This window comes from Anser brachyrhynchus (assembly GCF_964034855.1).
Source record: "Anser brachyrhynchus genome assembly, chromosome: 1".
NCBI classification, from domain to species: Eukaryota; Metazoa; Chordata; class Aves; order Anseriformes; family Anatidae; genus Anser; species Anser brachyrhynchus.
Window position 1 is genome coordinate 193,073,947 of NC_137694.1, and position 16,938 is coordinate 193,090,884.

Here is a 16,938-nt window from a genome sequence, read left to right on the forward strand (position 1 = left end):
TAGGATCTGAGCCTGATTTCTTGCTGCATGCACTAATGTTACACATATCAGGTAACTCGCTGTGCAGCAATGCACGGAAAAGTTTTTGTTGTTTTAAATGACTGCAGCAGTGTAATACGGATGGATATGGGTGCACTCCGTGTAGGACAATCTTTAATGCTGGAATGAAGACCTTGTTTGGTGACCTTTCAAAGCAGAGGGGTAATGCACTGAATGACAAGTTCAGGCTGCTTAAAAGTTGTCCTTCAAAAAAAGAAGTGAACAAGCCCACAGTTTCCTACTGACATGAAGTGCTGTTTCTAAATGGAAGATAGTGGGGTAGTAGGTACAGGGGTCCAAAGGAAAAAGTGTTTATAGGACAGTCACAGAGCAACTCTGAAACAAGAAACCTAATGTTATGAAAATGGTTTTAACAAATTATTGTGGCAAGACCTGACTTTGTAGAGAACAATGAAGAAAAGAAAAAGAGGGGTGAGGAAGATTTTGTTTTCAGGCAATAAGAAATGACCAGAAGTGCCAGAAAGCACATCATGTCTGCACAAGGAAGGTCGTAGAGAAGTAAGTTTGTATGCCCAAATGGAAAGCTACAATGAATTGATTCAAATGAATATACTTCTAAAATCGCTCTTATGAAACTCTTTTATCAAGCAGCTTAAATTCTGTCTCTGGGCAAGAAAGGGAGCCCTAAAACAGTATTTCAGGTAACAGGAAATCTTAAAAGAGCTGCAGGAAACCTGTAAAAATGGGAGTTAATTGATTATTTTGTACCACTCCTCACTACACTCTCCTTGCAATTTTTATTTTTATTTTCCAGTCAGGTGTCTGAAGTGATTAGTAAGGGTTATCTAGTTCCAACCCCCTGCCATGGGCGGGGACACCTCCCACCAGACCAGGTTGCCCAAAGCCCCATCCAGCCTGGCCTTGAGCACCTCCAGGGATGGGGCATCCACAGCTTCTCTGGGCAGCCTGTGCCAGGGCCTCACCACCCTCTGAGGGAAGAATTTCGTCCTTATATCTAATCTAAATCTCCCCTCTTGTAGTTTAAAGCCATTCCGCCTTGTCCTACCACTGCTCCCTGACAGAGTCCCTCCCCAGCTTTCCTGTAGGCCCCTTTAGGTACTGGCAGCCTGCTGTAAGGTCTCCCTGGAGCCTTCTCTTCTCCAGGCTGAACAACCCCAGCTCTCTCAGCCTGTCCTCACAGGAGAGCTGCTCCAGCCCTTCTCATCTTTATAGCCCTCTTCTGGACTTGCTCCAACAGGTCCCTCTCCTTGTGCTGAGGGCCCCAGAGCTGAACGCGGTGCTCCAGGTACATCTCACACCTACCCTTCCTGTAGGTGTGAAACGGGCTGTTAAAAGCCCTGGATGTTTCTCCCAGCAGTCAGTACCCATAAGGGCAGGGGAAATGGAAGATTTTTGAGCCTTGGTGTGGAACGACCTCAGCATCAAAACCACTTTGGTCTGTGAGGGAACAATGCTCAGAGATGCCACCTGAGTGTTTTGCTGCTGCAGCTCTCTGTGGAGTTTATATGCTTTTACGAGGCTCATATTTGAGGTGTAATCATTTCTGGAGACCGTTTTAAAGCCTCTTGAACCACCGGGGGGTTGAGATGCCTGGAGAACGACAGCTATGAGCCGCGGGGCGGTGTCTGGGGACGGGGCCGGGCGCTGTAACCCTAAAAACGGGTTTTAGCTTTTTGGGGGGCTTTTAGCGGGCGGCTGAAGGCAGCCGCGGCGCCGCTACCAGCCCAGGACGGTTGGGAGCCCTCAGAAAAGGCGGGAACCGCGGGGGGGGGGAGGGGCCGGCAGGGCTGCGCGCGGCGCTGGGGCGGGGCCTGCGTGCGCGGAGGGATCTGGCGGCCGGTGAGTGGGCTCGGCCCGGCCGCAGTGCTGCGGCTCTGGGGGGCCGCGGTGCTCGTCCGCGCCCTTCCCCTCCGCCGTAATGGCGGGCGGGGGGGGCTGGGATCGGGGGTGGTTCGTGTGGCGGGGCTGCGCCTCCCGGGGGGGCTGAGGGGGCGCGGGGCGGCTGGCATGGGGGTGACATCTCTGGTGCCGTGCGGTAATGGGAGGAAGGGGGTGGAGCCGGTCTCTGTTCAGTTGTGCCCAGCGACAGGACGAGAGGCACCGGGCACAAACTGAAGCCCAGGAGGTTCTGGCTCAATACGAGGGGGCACTTCTGTACCGTGAGGTGACAGAGCTCTGGGACAGGCTGCCCAGAGAGGCTGTGGTCTCCTTCTCTGGAGATATTCAAACCCCGCCTGGATGCCATCCTGCGCAACGTGCTCTAGGCGATCCTGCTCGGCAGGGAGTTGGACTGGATGATCTCCAGAGGTCCCTGCCAACCTCGGCCATTCTGTGAGAGGGGCTCCTTAGTCGGGAGCCACTCTTTAGCACGCACGCGTAGGAAGGTAACCAGTTCTGCATCTGACCTGCTCTCTGTTTCCCAAAATCAGATGATCCTTGTGGAAAAGCAAGCAGATCGGGATGGGATGTAAAACACTTCCCTTCTCCTTCCAGTGGCCACCCGGCCTTCAGCCCTTGCTTTTTGAATCCTGAGGGGTCTCTGTGCAGAGCGACCCTCTGCACCCCGCACCTCTGAGCTCTCCAGTCTCGCCTCAAGGCACTGCCAAGCATTACCCTGTAGCGTACCCTGTGAGAGAGATTCTGCAGCTCTGCTGTGCCTTGTGCCGGGCAGCACCTTACTGTCCTGGTGAACCTGGCTCTTGAGGCCACACTTGTTGCCTGCCAGTTCTTGCCTTAGAAAACACAGCAGTAGGTCAGTGCCCGCACTGTTCATGCCTCTTAAGGTTACAGGCTCTGCCAGTCCCCTCTCAAGTTACTTACACTTACTCCCCTGCAGAAGCTATTCTAGTCTTTGGATGTCTTAAAACTCTTCTTGAGCCTTTTCTAGTTTCAGCATTTACTCTGCTTGTTGAGATGAAGAGCCCAGAACTGCTGTTTAGTTTTGTTATGTATGGCCTGGTATCTTGGAGCTCTTGGCAGGTCCTTTTCAATTTCTTTGTAAATTCTGCTTAATCACATTAAATACCATTCGTACTCAGGCAGGAGACTTTGTGGTTATGATGTGTAATTCTCCAAAAACATCAAATCAATGTGTGGTAGCAGCAATTAAATGATAGATTTTTTTTTAAAGGAAAAATAGAATGTAACAGAAAACATCATAAAACCATACAGTAAGTGTGTAATCACCCTAATCTTAAATGTTACCTACAATTCCAGTTCCCTCATCTCAAAGAAGGGGTGTATTAGAAGAGTTTAACAAGGATCAGCAAATGTATGGAAAGACTTGAGGAAAGGGGGATGACCTCCAGGTGTCTGTGAAATGGCATGTGGAGCAGTGTGAGACAGGGAATAACGGGGCTCTGATGTCTGCTGTCTATTGCCGTAAGGGAAGTATCGCGTCTCGTGAAGCCAGTAGCCACGTTCACAGCAAGAGTAGGCAGTTTTTCATAAAATGTGACTTAAAAGGGGGCATTATCAATTGAAGAACTTTATGTGAATTTAAGGAATACTGCACAAATGTCTTTTGGAGAACTACATTCACAGAACAAATCACTTCAGATGCTGAAATATCTTTAGTGGAAAACAGTTAAAGACTGGGAGGGTGTAGAGTGGGGAAGTATCACCTGTACGTGCCTCAGTCTCACTCTGAGACAGCTGCTTTTGGCTACCTCCAAGACAGAATTACCACTATCTACCCTTGATTTGAACTCGTACAGCTTTTCTTTTGAACCTTTTGCTGTGGTTGTAAATAAAAAGCTCTCCAGACTTGATCCTTCAAGTGGAGCCATTCTCAGATTTGTGGCAGGTGAGCTGCCTCTGCTTCACACATCCTCCTTGTCCCTCCTTCCCTCGTCTAAGAAACACAAGAAAACTGCTTTACATTTGTGTGCAGGTTTGTCAGGTCTGCTTTTCTGATGTTTCCCGAATTGGCATCCCCTTCAGGGGCTGGATCGTTGTATGGCACCTGGGCCCCAAAACTCCACAGCTGACTGCAAGGAAGCGAGTGGCTGCTTGAGGTTTGAGAAGTTTTGGTCCGCATTAGGAAGACTACAAAACAGATGTACATATGGCCTAGCCTTTTTCAGTTTCTCCTGGCTAGACCACACTAGCTAGCAAGGGGAATTTTTGTGTCCAAATTACTTTGGACTGATGTACTTGATACATTTTGTCCTGTCAGTCCTTCTCCTGAAAGCGCATTTGGCAACACTCAGGTAACTTGTTAGACACTTGAACAAAAGCTGACCTCTCACTCAGCTGCTTCTTGGATTTAAAGAACATGAATAAATTTACTAATTATTATTTATTTAAAATAAACATGAATTTAAAGACATGAATAATTGTTTCCAACAGGGGAGATCCTTTCTCTGTCTGTGTTTTTACTGTGTTTAGGACAGGATCCCCCCCAAATCCACTCGTGATTTAGAGTTCCTGTTTGACAGCCGGCCACTGGTCACTGGAGACCTGAGACTTGGGTCCTTGTGCGTGTTAAGTGGCTGGGGATCGAAAAGGGTGCAGTAACTTCGTGTTTCTATGGTTGTGAGGCCCAGCTCAGCCTTCTCACAACATTTCAGTCCCCCTGGTCAGGACTTCTTGTTCACCCTCAGGCAGCGATTGCTCCTCCAGGAGCCCCTCGTGGCAGCGTAGCATTGTCCAGGTTCCCTTGGTATGTGACACAAACACCACCGATGACCAGCTGTTTGTCTCAGCTACTAACACGGATGGCTTGGGAAAAATACTATTGTTTTACTCAGCTGCACATGTTCTTTTTGTACATCTAAGCTGCTCTAGAACAAAGTATTTTCTGAAGTTGCATGTGCACTTACATTCTTGGTGTGAGGTCTAAGGGGCTAACAGTGTCCTTCTCCTCCTCCTTCCTCCCCTCCCAGCAATTAACAGGACCACTTTCCGCTTGTATTAATATTCCTTGGCCTTGCAGTAGTCTTCCCTTCCCCCCTTCAGTGAAAGGGACATTTTATTACACCAAGATGACTTCTTCAGGGCACCATAAGAGAGTGAATACTGGAAACTGGCAGAGCAGTGTGCCTGTGTGTGTACCAAACGGCACTTTGTGTTCTGTGGATCGCTGGGGAGGCCTGGCCTAGTCAGGTAACTCTCTTCATTGGCAGAGAAATGGCAGCCAGCCACCTGTGGTGCAGTCTGTAGGTAAAAGATCTGTTCCTTGCTTTAAGAAAGTTTTCTGAGGTGGCTTTGTAACATATGTCCCACCTCGTGCTTGCCTTCCCCTGCAGAAGTGGCACGTCCCTCAGTGCTGTGGATCTGGAAGCATCCAGCTGCATTTTCTGTAGTTACGGGGTGAGCAATGGTACACAGGCACGTGGCCTCACCTCGCCTCAGCGAACCCGATGACTGCATTTCCACGCTTCTGTGCGTAGGGGCACAGTTACATTTGCACACAGCAGCTGCACTGTGCTCAAAGAACGCTGCTTTCCAGGTGACCACAGCTTCGTAGGTATGGATGGACCAAATGTACAGGGGGTACAGGAGGACTGTGAAATACTGAAGGAATTTTTGAGTTAATTTTTCCATTCTAACAAGTTCTTTCTAACTTGTTATTTATTTTTTCTCTATTTTAGGACTTGGCTATATAAAATTAGAGTTTTCATACATGAGAGCTGGTAACCAGTGTTACATCATACAGTGTTCCTGTGTAGACAAGGCATGGGGGTCTTCAGTGCTACTGTTTTCACTTGCTTTTATTAGCTTTCTTTTTTTGTTTTTCTGTTTTCTTTGAGGAGCTCTCACGCAGTAGTGCCAGCGTTTCCTGGATGTTTGTCAGCTGGTCAGAGCCAGACTCAGCTGTGCACGGGGCAAGGGACTGAGGAGCCTGCAGGCACCTTCCCCCTTCATCCCACCCACAGCACTGTGCGAGCAGTAGGTCATACGGTGCAGTTGTAGTCACTTTTCTCATTTGCTGGGTAGGTCTGCCCCTTTAGAGGCCGGTAGCATTCAAATCTATCCCATGAACACAATCCTGCCTATTTATTCTTATTTCTATCCACAGGTGCTTAACCCCTTTTTTTTCCTGCTATCCTTTTGATGACATCTAACTTCACACCAAGTCTTACTTTTCCAGCCTCTTGGAGATCTTATTCCTTATTGTTTTGCTTTTTAATTAGGTGCAAATGCAGCCCTTTAGACTTAATAGTAAAGAAGACTTGGCACACTGCTAGTTTTAAACTTGGTATTCCTACTGATAGTGCTAGAGGCGCCGTGGGTTTCTCTGCTTCCTCCCATCCTCCTCAAAACTTTGAGGGTTGTTTTTGGACTTGGGAGCGGTGTACTTTCTGGGAGGGCTATAGGGAGGTTTCAAGTAGTACAACTTTCTACTCACTTGAAGCCAAAGGAATTTACAAGTCTTGTTCACATAAACTCACTTACTTTAATAGCTTTCTAATGTACTTCATATGCAAGAAAATGTCTTCATGCTGATGACTTAAGTCAGTTATATGTAGACAATGTACATATGTTCAGAAAAAGGTTTTGGTTTTTGGCAGTGTTCTTAATGGATGTACCTAATGATTTTGCTACCATATATTCTCAGTTACCTTTCCTTGCAGCCTCACAGTTAATTGCTGCTTGGTTCCTAAAGCTTTAATTTACAAACCAGAAGGAAGACCATGAAAAAGGAGCTAAAATATCATTTATAGAAAAAGGATGCCTGTGGTTGTATCCCTTTCCATCCACTGAAACAACGGATAATTGCTTCATCAGCAATTTTATCTGTGAGGATTTCATTTCACGGGCATAGATTTAATCCTTGCGAATGCCTGTATGGGTTCACTGAATGTAAAATAAAAAAGGTTTTGACTTAAGAACTGCAAATTTGCATCAGTTTTGGTTTCTCAGTGTCAAAGCCTAGAAGTGTGCTTGCCTTAGGGATAACAGCAAACCAGATTACTGCATCTACGATACACTTAATAAAAAAGAAAGTCATAGAATCATTGAATCATGGAATCATTGGATCATTAAGGTTGGAAAAGACCTTCAAGATCAGCTGGTCCATGAAGAGTAGTTGTAAACTTGTAACATCTGTCCCAGCAAAAAGGGTTCTTGTACAGGGCCTAAAGTGGATGTTAGCACTGTGCATTGTTAGAAACTCTATTCTGTGTGAACTTGTAGTAATTTTATTAGGAAACTATATTAATAATATGAAATTTAATAATATAAATAATAATTTCAAAGCATTTGTGTTTCGTTCACCGAGCAGTAGGAACAAACTGAGCTGTTTTGCCCTCTGGCTCCAAGATCCCCTCCTGCGCAAGGCCTTCAGGCTCCGAGGGATGGAGGGATGCCGGCACAGTGCTCGGCAGGAGCCAGAGCTTCTAGTGAATAGCGATGGGTTATCCCACAGCAGCAGGCTAATGGCACTGTTTTTTCAGTCAGTAGGGAGAAACAGATTTAGGAAGTGTCCAGGAAGCGCTGCAGGAGGGAGCAGAAGGGGAGGAGGCCGTGAGTTCTGGAGTCCTCCTTGTAACAACGAGAGCAGAGAGAGGGGCAAATGTAAGCAGCTGTACTTCAAATTAAGTCTTCTTAGCTCTCCACGTTACGTATGGTTGAGGTGGCACGTGTTTCTGCGCAGCCTGCACCACACACAGCCTCTGCACGAAGGAAAGCGCACACCCATTCCGAGTCCTGCTGAAGTCCTTGGACACGTATGAATTCTTAGAACGGATGCAGAAAAAGCTGATTTCCTGAGAGAAGAATCTTGGATTTCCGAGTTTTCTCCTGTGCTTTTCACATGCTTGATTTCTGCTGTTGTCACCTTCGCTCCACGAGGTGGCACCGTCTCTTCTGGGAAGGACACACAGGCCTGGGCTGCTGCCTGGCCGTGCGCGGTCGAGGGGTGCAGGGGGTGCCCAGCTCTGAGGTCCCTGCAAACGGCTGCTCTCGGCATCTAGTGCTCGCCGTGCCCTTTGGGTACGAGCTGTGCCCGTGTTCTCACGCGTAAAACACACAAATTGTCAGTCACGTAGTGCTACCTTAGGAAAACATCTTGAGCCTCTTGTCTGCTGAAGCTTTCTGGCATTTGTGGTGTGAGAGGTGAAGCCAGGTGATGCTGATCCTAGAACAAGAGTTTACTTCTCTTTGAGTCAGAACTGTGTGCCTCTTCAGCATGGCAAGAAGTGATCAATAGCTATCATTATGTCTAGGAGGGGAGGGAATCATTTCTACAGTATTTGCAAAATCCACTATAGCCTTTTCCTGCAAGCTGAAATAAAAGTGGTGTATGGATGCGGGGTATAACAAACTGTAACGACAACATCCCTATAAGAATACAAGCCACATCTATGTCATATGGAAAGGGACCAGTTCCTGAATTCTCTCTGGAAAAGCTCTATGTTTTTCTCTTGTTCAGAGGTTTTTCCATTAGCTATTAGACTAAGCCTGCAAAGTCAGGAAATGTTTTATCTTGGGAGAGTGGGCCATTATTAAAAGCTTCCACTACTGAAAACGGTTAATTATTTTTTTTCCTGTGGTTGATGTCTAGAAAAATGGATGATGATGATGATGACGTTCCCCAGCTTTCAGCCCATACGTTGGCTGCCCTCCAGGAGTTCTATTTGGAACAGCAGCAGAGGGAGGGCACGAAGACCTCCCAAGGGTTTAATCAATATTCTGTTGGCTCGATAGAAGAAAACTGGGTAAGAAACTGAACTTAGTGAATGAAGCACAGGTAGTGAGCATTACAGAGGAACAGCCCTCACCAGGTTTCTTTTGTCGATAATTAATGAAATGAAAAGGGGAACACTCAAGATGTTCCCAGAGTGGCAAAACTATTTATGGACAATAATACTGCAAGCTTATTTGCCTTAATATTAAATCAGGCTAATTACATGCACAGAAGGAATAAAGCTGCCAACTAAGAAGCCTCTATGCCTTCTGGAAACTTTTAACTCCAGCCTGGCATGTGAGGGTAGTGAAGATTCTTCCCTTGGTTTGAGGCAACACAGTGTAACGAGGCTGAATGTTCTTTCCTTTCACATCGTATTTCTTTTTGTGTTTATTTTGTTGGTTTTGTGGGTGGCTGCCTTGTTGCATTTTTTCTTCTAACAGACTGACTTTGGATTTGTCTATGTATTCTTTTTTTTTTCCTGTTTCTTATATCTTCTTTAGTACTTCTATACTTTATTTCCTTCTATACTGTCATTTTTCGAGTCCTTTTTTCCTTTCCCACTGAAGTAACTCAATTTAAGAGTATATAAATACTGTACATCTGCATGGTTTGAACTAACCTTCTCAGTGATTTTGCATTACTTGGTTTTCCTGATACCATAGTAAGTGCTGTGGAAGCACACAGTGTAAGCTACGTGCTGTCTCTCATTGGTTTACAGAAGTAAAAAGACTCTCAGAAAAATTGTCACCTTTGTAGTTTGTGAACTGAGAAGTTGCTGTGGATTTTGTTTTTCTTCTAATAGGACTCACAACACCTAATTGTACATAGCACAATCAGAAGGTTTGATGTTTATAATTGTGCGTTATTTTTCTCAGCAACTGAGCCAGTTTTGGTACAGCGATGAAACTGCATCATGCCTGGCTAATGAAGCAATTGTGGCAGCTGGAAAAGGTGGCAGGTAGGTTTTAATGTCTGTTTTGTAGATTTGTCACGCCTTTTCTGTAATTATTTCATTTATGCAGGGAGAGCATGCAGTTTAATTCATTACTCTTTGTACCTCAGCATTTGGTGGAGATGCGGCAGAAATGCCCATGCCATTATTTAGTTAGGTAATAGTTCATACTGAGCTTACAGATTAGTGTTTCATTGAATGCTGTAGCCTCTGCCTTGCAAAAATTGATTATAAATCCTTTTTTTTTCTTTTTTTTTTCTGAGAAATATAATGAGCTCCAGAGCTTATTAGTGACTTCTAATTATTTTTTCTGTTTTTATACATTTCTGCAGAACAGACGGAAAAACTTGTTTTTCCTCCTATTTCTGTAAGGATTATTTTTCAATTTTAACTTAAATTTTCAATATATTTCCTTGTTGTAAATTAAGATTTTCACCTTTAAGACCTTTAAGGTCTCTGTGTGGCATGGAAGCTGAACATGTAATGGCCTGAATACTTAAAACTCCATTCTTTGATTTTTCCAAAGTAATTATTTCTTAGATTTGAGGAAGAATAGCTCACATTTTCTGGGACAAATGCTTAAACTGTTTTCCCAAAGCAGCCCTGAGAACTTATGGGATTGTCTTTGCTGCAATTATTTCTTTGTTTGTTGCCTTTTAAAATCAGTTTTCTAAGTTGTTGTCTCCCTTTCAGGATAGCCTGTGTTAGTGCACCAAGCGTCTATCAGAAACTGAAGGAACAGGATGACAAAGATTTTTCAGTGGTTATTCTGGAGTACGACAGGAGGTTTTCTGTATATGGAGAAGAATTTATCTTCTATGATTACAACAACCCTTTGAACTTACCGGAAAACCTCCTGCCACACAGTTTTGACATTGTAATAGCAGATCCACCCTATCTGTCTGAGGAGTGTCTTCAAAAAACTGCAGAGACCATCAGATACTTAACAAAAGGAAAGATTCTGCTTTGCACAGGTATAATTAATAAAATATTTAGGTCACTTTTGAGCATCTTTTTTTTCTTTCCTCTCAAAAGAGAAACTTACTGAAGTGAGAAAAATACTAACTCGGTAATACTAATTTATAAGTAATTCTAGGAAGACTGTGCATCCTGAAGGGGGTAATGTTTTACTGGAATACTTTAGTTCAACTTTTATTTTTCATTGAAGGGATGTGTATTTTAGTAGTTAAGTCAGTAATTTTTTTTCTTATGGCATTATGAGTTTTAGTAAATTTTTGAAGAATTGTAAAAACATTCTGCAAAGTTCCAGATTTTTATTTATTTATTTATTTGTAAAGGGGCATTCTCTACAATTGTAGTGATTGAAATCTGGCTATGACAAACATACATGCAACCTACTGTTAACATCTTTTTAAACAATGCAATGAGTTTGTGATTCCTCAGCATATCCGTAGCTGCAAGATTTCAGCTGCTGTATATTTAGAAAAACTAAGGTGAGCTAAGCAGAAAGAAGGACGAAGAGGTTGGAACGGCCTTTGCGTAGTAAAGTGGGATGATTCTAGCTAAGCCTTGAAAACAAAAACACAAAAAAGACACTTTCTTGTTCTCATATCACTGGCTCCTTACTGGTAAATATAGAAATTGTAATGTGAATGAATATATGAGGACTCTCCACTGTGATTCAGGTAATTGGTTATTAGGCACTGAAATGCAGCAGGAGGAATTAAAAATCAGTGATCACAGCAGTAAAACTGGAAGACTTGCCAGCTGCATTTTTAGGCCCTTCTTCATGAAGACGCACTCGCTAGTTTTAAGAAGCTCCGAGTATCTACCTTAGTCCTGGTGGTTCTTAAATCTGTAATCTTATTACAAGACATCTGAAAACATCCAAGTAATTTTTTCAAAAAACAAAAGACAAAACCCATATATGCGTACAATTCTGGGCAGTCAACCAAGTAGGCAAAATAGAGAAAAATGAAAATAGTATGTGGATGTAGAAAGCCTACTTCTTTGTTTACTTGTAAATGGCAGTTATGCACAAGGATAGTTCTCAGGTTTTTTTTTCCCTGAAATGGATAGGTGGTCCTTCAGTTTACAAAGTTTGACAAATACTGCTCAAGAAAGTGATTTCTCAGTGTGTAGCTATAAATACCACGCTGTGGTTTATTTAAATAGAGGAGTATATGTAATCTGTTTGCATTTCCCATGGCTCCCCACCATGTAAATTCTTTGGCATGTAGCAAGAAGATTGAGTTCAAATTTCTGTTTTTTATAAAGGGGGCACCGATCTTACCCTCTACCTATTTTTATGAAACTTTTATGACATTCATTTCCTTGGAGCTTCTTCAGTTCTTTCAGATTTAGATTTCCCAACAGCTTCAGTTGCCAAAGAGGGCTGAAGGTGTAGCTGCTTTAAGCCTTGCTCCCTCAAAAAAAAGCTGTTTCTCTGCATACGCGTTCATGAGGAGCTAATCCAAAAGGCCAAACATTCTGTTACTGCGTTTCTCACCAAATACTAATTATTTTTGCTGCAGGTGCAGTCATGGAGGAACAGGCAGCAAAGCATCTGGGTGTGAAGATATGCAAGTTTATTCCAAAACACTCTCGAAATTTAGCTAATGAATTTCGATGTTACGTGAACTATGCTTCAGGACTGGACTGATTCTCACGGGAAGATCTGTAACTTTTTCACTCAAGTTCCTTTGTATGTTTTTCTCAGTGACTGCACGTTTCTTCATGCTGAAACGTTCAGCTCCAGGGGATATTTTCTGGGCTAAATTTAATCAACACAGGGTGATAGTCTCTCTCGGTGTAAGCATTTGCAAATATTGTGTGTTTTTATCTTACCTGGTAGGTAAATGGGGACCAAACAATGTAGGTGCTGGGCAATGGGAACTTCTTTGTTAGAGTTTCATTCCAACCACAAGTTTCTTCCATTCAGGGACTTTTCAGTGACACCTCTGAAGTGATTTTAGCTGGTTGACTTGTAACACCACGCAAGTGCTTTCCTCCCGGACATCAGAATTGTCATCTGCATCATAACTGATGACTTAGTAGCTAGTGGATGATTGAAAGAGCATGAATATTGGTCTCCTTTCACCTTGAGACATGTTTGTTCTCAACGTGTCATGTGTTTTCAGATTCGTTGTCCAGCAGCCTGATATTTTTATAAAGGATAACTAAAGAGAAAGCAGGTCTCCTTCTGGGGAGGCCTCTCCAGTTGCTTTTAATAATCAGAACTACTTAAGAGCTGCCAAGTAAGATAAGACCTACTATCTGTTATTGTTGCCAGACTGGCTTTTTATAAAAATTTGGTGGTTGTTTCACCTTTTCTAGAGCTTTGTCACAAACCTAATCTTTCTTTTTGTAAAAGATCTACTTTGTCATCAATTATCACCATATAAACTTGTGTATGTGTGTTGTACTTGAAAAAAACAGTGTTTAACATCTCTTTGCAGAAGTGCAATGCATTTATTTTGTGATACAGAATAAACATAAGCAACAAAGCCTGAACTTTTTATAAACAACCAAAAAAAATATCAAGTAGATCTTTTAATTTCCTAGCTAAGCTAATCTCCAAAGGTTGGTATAAACTTGATGTCTCCTTGAAAAAAGCACAATACAGATTTCCCCATGAGAGAGAGCTTTACATTCATTAGGGATCCTATACATTAGTCAGGTCAAATCACCCTAAAATATGAGGTAAGTAATAAAACGCCAGGAATTAACCCATGCTTGCATTAGTGCTTCAGACTGTGTTCATGGGTTCTCACTTTGTTACCCTTGCTGCTGGCTGAGATCCTGCTTCTGTAGTAATGTGACCTGCACATGTCCATTAACTCTTGAATCATAACGGCTCTGATTCAATGCAGTGCCTACATTTTAATTGATTTCACTACCAAGTTAACAATGATGTATGGGTATGTCATGTTTGTAGTTTCAAGAACAGACCTTTTTTTCCCAAATACCCATTTTTCATGTTTGCCTCCTGTTCCACAGAGAGAAGCATAGTAGTAGAATAGCAACATATTAGAAATTGCTGGATCTTACAAGGCCACTGAGGTATACCATAATGTATTGACAAACTCCTGTTATTTCTAACAGGCAAATTTAAATTTTATATACAAGGGTTTGGCTGTATTTCAAGCAATTTCAATCACAATAGACAATACATTAGAAAAACTTTCCTTTGGGATAGGAGAGATTTTTGATAACTGGAATTTTTTAAAGCTAATTTTCTCTGACTTCTTGGCTACACTGCTGATACATTTTTGGGTGAAAGCTGATTCGTAAATTGCAAGGCACTCAACAGTTTTTATCAGCTATAAATACACAGAACATATGTACTTGTCTTCTTGTCTTTCTATACTATATATATTGGGATCACGTAAAAGGCTAACAGAAATGCTGCATCTACAAAATGAAGCACCTAGAGGAAGTATTAAGAAATTTATTTTGTAGTGGAGATAAACCTAATTAAACTTTTGAGGCAAGAATTCTAATAATGTAGAGATAGATCATAGTCATGTTTCTGTGTATTTGTCCTGTTTGGATGAAGATTTTCCCATCTGATAGTGTAATAGTAATGAGCAGAAATAACATAGATGTTATATAAACCTCTTGGAGCACTCAGAGAATCAAACTTCCTGAGTCAGACCCCAGGCTGGTTCATACATATGCTTCCAAGCCACTTTTGCTCTCCTCTCTGCTTTCAGAGACCCGTTCACTTCCTAAGTTTTCCCTCCTCACTTTTTTTGCCTGTGCCTCCCCCCTTTATAGTGTTCCTGAGTTTTGTGGTACCAGTTTTTTCTTTCACAGGTGTTGGTTTCCATCAGGTGACGGGTAACATACTGTTAAGGAAAGCGTGGAGGAAGAGCACACAGGGGAAATGGAGAGCTGAGGCAGATTCAAGTCACTGCACGTCTGTGGCCGATACTGTCCTGCCATTCAAACCAGAAAGCATCCTTGCTGTTGAGCCCCATAAAGCCAGAATTCCCCCTGAAAATTACTGCCTGCAGGTGACATCCAGCTGGGGTTATTAGCAGTGTTCCAAGAGCCCGAGCCATTGCTGTTACGTGGCCAGTTCCAAAATAAGAAAGCAAAACAGTGTTAAATGTGTAGGCATGGGCACAAATCACAGCTGTAGGCTGGTTTGTGTTTATTATCACAAATGTCTTGCACACCAGGCAGATGGAAACAATGCAATGTGAAGCGCCTCCTGAAACTTGAACTGAAACTCCTGAACTGCATAGAGGCTTCAGAAGGGACAGGTACGGTACGGCTGCCAGAACTGACGATACTCTGCCCACCTAAATTAGAACGTGCTGTTTGAATACAAGCTTCACATATGTTGTTGCTTTGCTGCTAATGTCCTGCAGTTGTCTGCTTCCTTTTGCTAAATCTGCGTTGTTGGGCTCTCTACAACAGAACTGAAAGATAGTTTTGCCAACTTCATCAGAGACCCATTCCTTTTCTTAAAAACGTACAACGTTGAGCTGTACCAAGAAAATCAGTTCACCAAGAACGTTACTGCTGCTTTCACACGCTGGTCAGGCCGCTTTGAAAAGAGGCACTGTGAAGACGTGTGATTATGAAAATGAGGGAACATGTACAGTTTTGTAGATGCGCTCAACAGAGCAGCCCGTTGTCCAACAGCTTCTCCCTTAGAAGGCTGGTGAGCTCGGGCAGCTGCCCAAGCAGAGCTTGACTGGTGGCATTCACACAGCCTTCATCAGCGAGAGGATGTAAGCTGGTTTTGTCCTTTCTGGGGAAGTATCTGTGCTCCTGAGGCTGCAAGTCACAAAAATCCGTAGTGAATTTGTACTTTGTGTCAGCTCTAAGACCTATTACGTAACAGCAAAATAGCTCCCTTTTCTGTGACATGATTATAAAACAAAATCTTCAGCGTCAAGTAACGAGTGGCTGGCTTTACTCTGGATCTTTTAGGGACTGCCTTTCTCTTGGAGCAGCCTGTGGTGAAGTTTTCATTATGATGCCACTCTTCCAGAGGCGTTTATGACTGCGGAAGCACGCTTTATTATGACACGCTGCAGCCGTGCGGCGGCAGGACATCTCAGCGCCGTGCGGCCGCGTGTGTCCATACAACGGTGACACTCGGCGGAGGAAACCCGGCATCGTGCGCACGGGCTTGCGGCTGCAGGTGGAGGAGCAGATCCCACAGCTGCCCGCATCTCCCCCGAGATGACAGGTGGAGCATTTTGAGAACTGCCATTGCATGAAATCCACGGTACTTTCATTAAGCTCTGACCTGCATTTCCCATTAAAATTGCCGCTGCACTTAGCTGGGTGTCGCAGAGCTGGCCAGGCTCCGTACAGCACGGCTGCCTTCCCCCCTCTGCCCATGCCACTGCACAGGGCAAGGGGAAGTACCTCTTGTAGCTGCTTCTCCACTTCACCTATTTTGCAGCCTCCTTAGAAAGAAGGGCTGCAAAACCAAGTGGTAGCTGATGCCACCCAGCAAAAACGCGTAGCTCTCCAGGTAGTTATGGTAAATCTGCTGCTTAATCCCAGAGAAATTAACAGGCGTTTATGCTTTCTGGTGTGTGTAATAGCCTTTTTCCCTTTTCCCCTTGCTGCTGGTGATTTCGTGTTTACTTGCAGCTGTAGGCCACTGCCTGCTCACACCTCCGTGCAATGACAGGCCTTTAAACCAAAGCTGGCATCTCAGGGTTTCCTCAGCCTTCCTGCGTGATACGAATTTTCCAACGTATCTTAAGTGATACTACAGAGAAGAAAAGTTCTTTACTGAGGATATTGTTCCATGTTTTGTGGCTCCTAATGTATTCCAGGGACAACCTCATTGAAGGAAAAGATTTTCCTGGCACAACAAAAAAATTCTCAAATCAGCCGCAGCTGCCAGATAGTTTCAGCTTTGAATTGTTTGCATTTATTGGGCCTGGAGCTGGTTCAATGAGGCATTTCATGTCTGCCTTGTGTCAACAGTTTGTGAGCCTTGAAGCAACTCCAATGAACTTCCCTCCCCCCGTGCAAATTAAAGGCAAGGCTATGGCAGCTGTAACCGGAGGGCTAGAAGCTGGAAAATGTCACACCGCTGCTGAAGTCAACCTGATATAAATCCATGATGTGATGATATCTTAAAAAAAAAAAAAAAAGGAAAAAAATCCAAACAAACGCAAACAGCATTTAATACTTGAACTTTTCCACATGAGTAACGTGGCGGGGGGGGGGGGGGGGGTATAATGGAAGGGTGTTATGAAGGTTAACAAATGTTTGCATGGCTAATAGCTTTTGATGTGAAGTATTAAGAAACACTTGTTCACTAACAAATTATTATCAAACAGTTGCTCACGCTGAAACATAAACACAGCTTTTAAGAGACATCTAATGG

General features: G+C 43.6%; 1 protein-coding gene across 2 annotated transcripts; it reads left to right on the plus strand.

Moving 5' to 3' along the window:
• Positions 1-1,790: 1,790 nt before the first annotated feature.
• Positions 1,791-13,075, plus strand: EEF1AKMT1 (EEF1A lysine methyltransferase 1). 2 transcript variants are annotated; one of them, XM_080583691.1, is made up of 5 exons: positions 1,791-1,860; positions 8,531-8,684; positions 9,532-9,614; positions 10,302-10,582; positions 12,104-13,075. In XM_080583691.1, the coding sequence occupies exons 2-5, from the start codon at positions 8,535-8,537 to the stop codon at positions 12,229-12,231; spliced, it is 642 nt and encodes a 213-aa protein (XP_080439817.1). In that variant the 5' UTR covers positions 1,791-1,860; positions 8,531-8,534; the 3' UTR covers positions 12,232-13,075. The 2 variants fall into 2 exon arrangements, with proteins under 2 accessions (XP_080439817.1, XP_080439818.1); XM_080583692.1 differs by lacking the exon at positions 1,791-1,860 and adding an exon at positions 7,426-7,542.
• Positions 13,076-16,938: the final 3,863 nt, after the last annotated feature.

Bases quoted from the DNA above. Each gene is read 5' to 3' on its own strand.
- EEF1AKMT1 (XM_080583691.1), top strand. From the start codon at position 8,535: ATGGATGATGATGATGATGACGTTCCCCAGCTTTCAGCCCATACGTTG. The intron at 8,685-9,531 runs GTAAGAAACTGA...TATTTTTCTCAG, and splicing joins GCTCGATAGAAGAAAACTGG to CAACTGAGCCAGTTTTGGTA. The intron at 9,615-10,301 runs GTAGGTTTTAAT...TCTCCCTTTCAG, and splicing joins GCAGCTGGAAAAGGTGGCAG to GATAGCCTGTGTTAGTGCAC.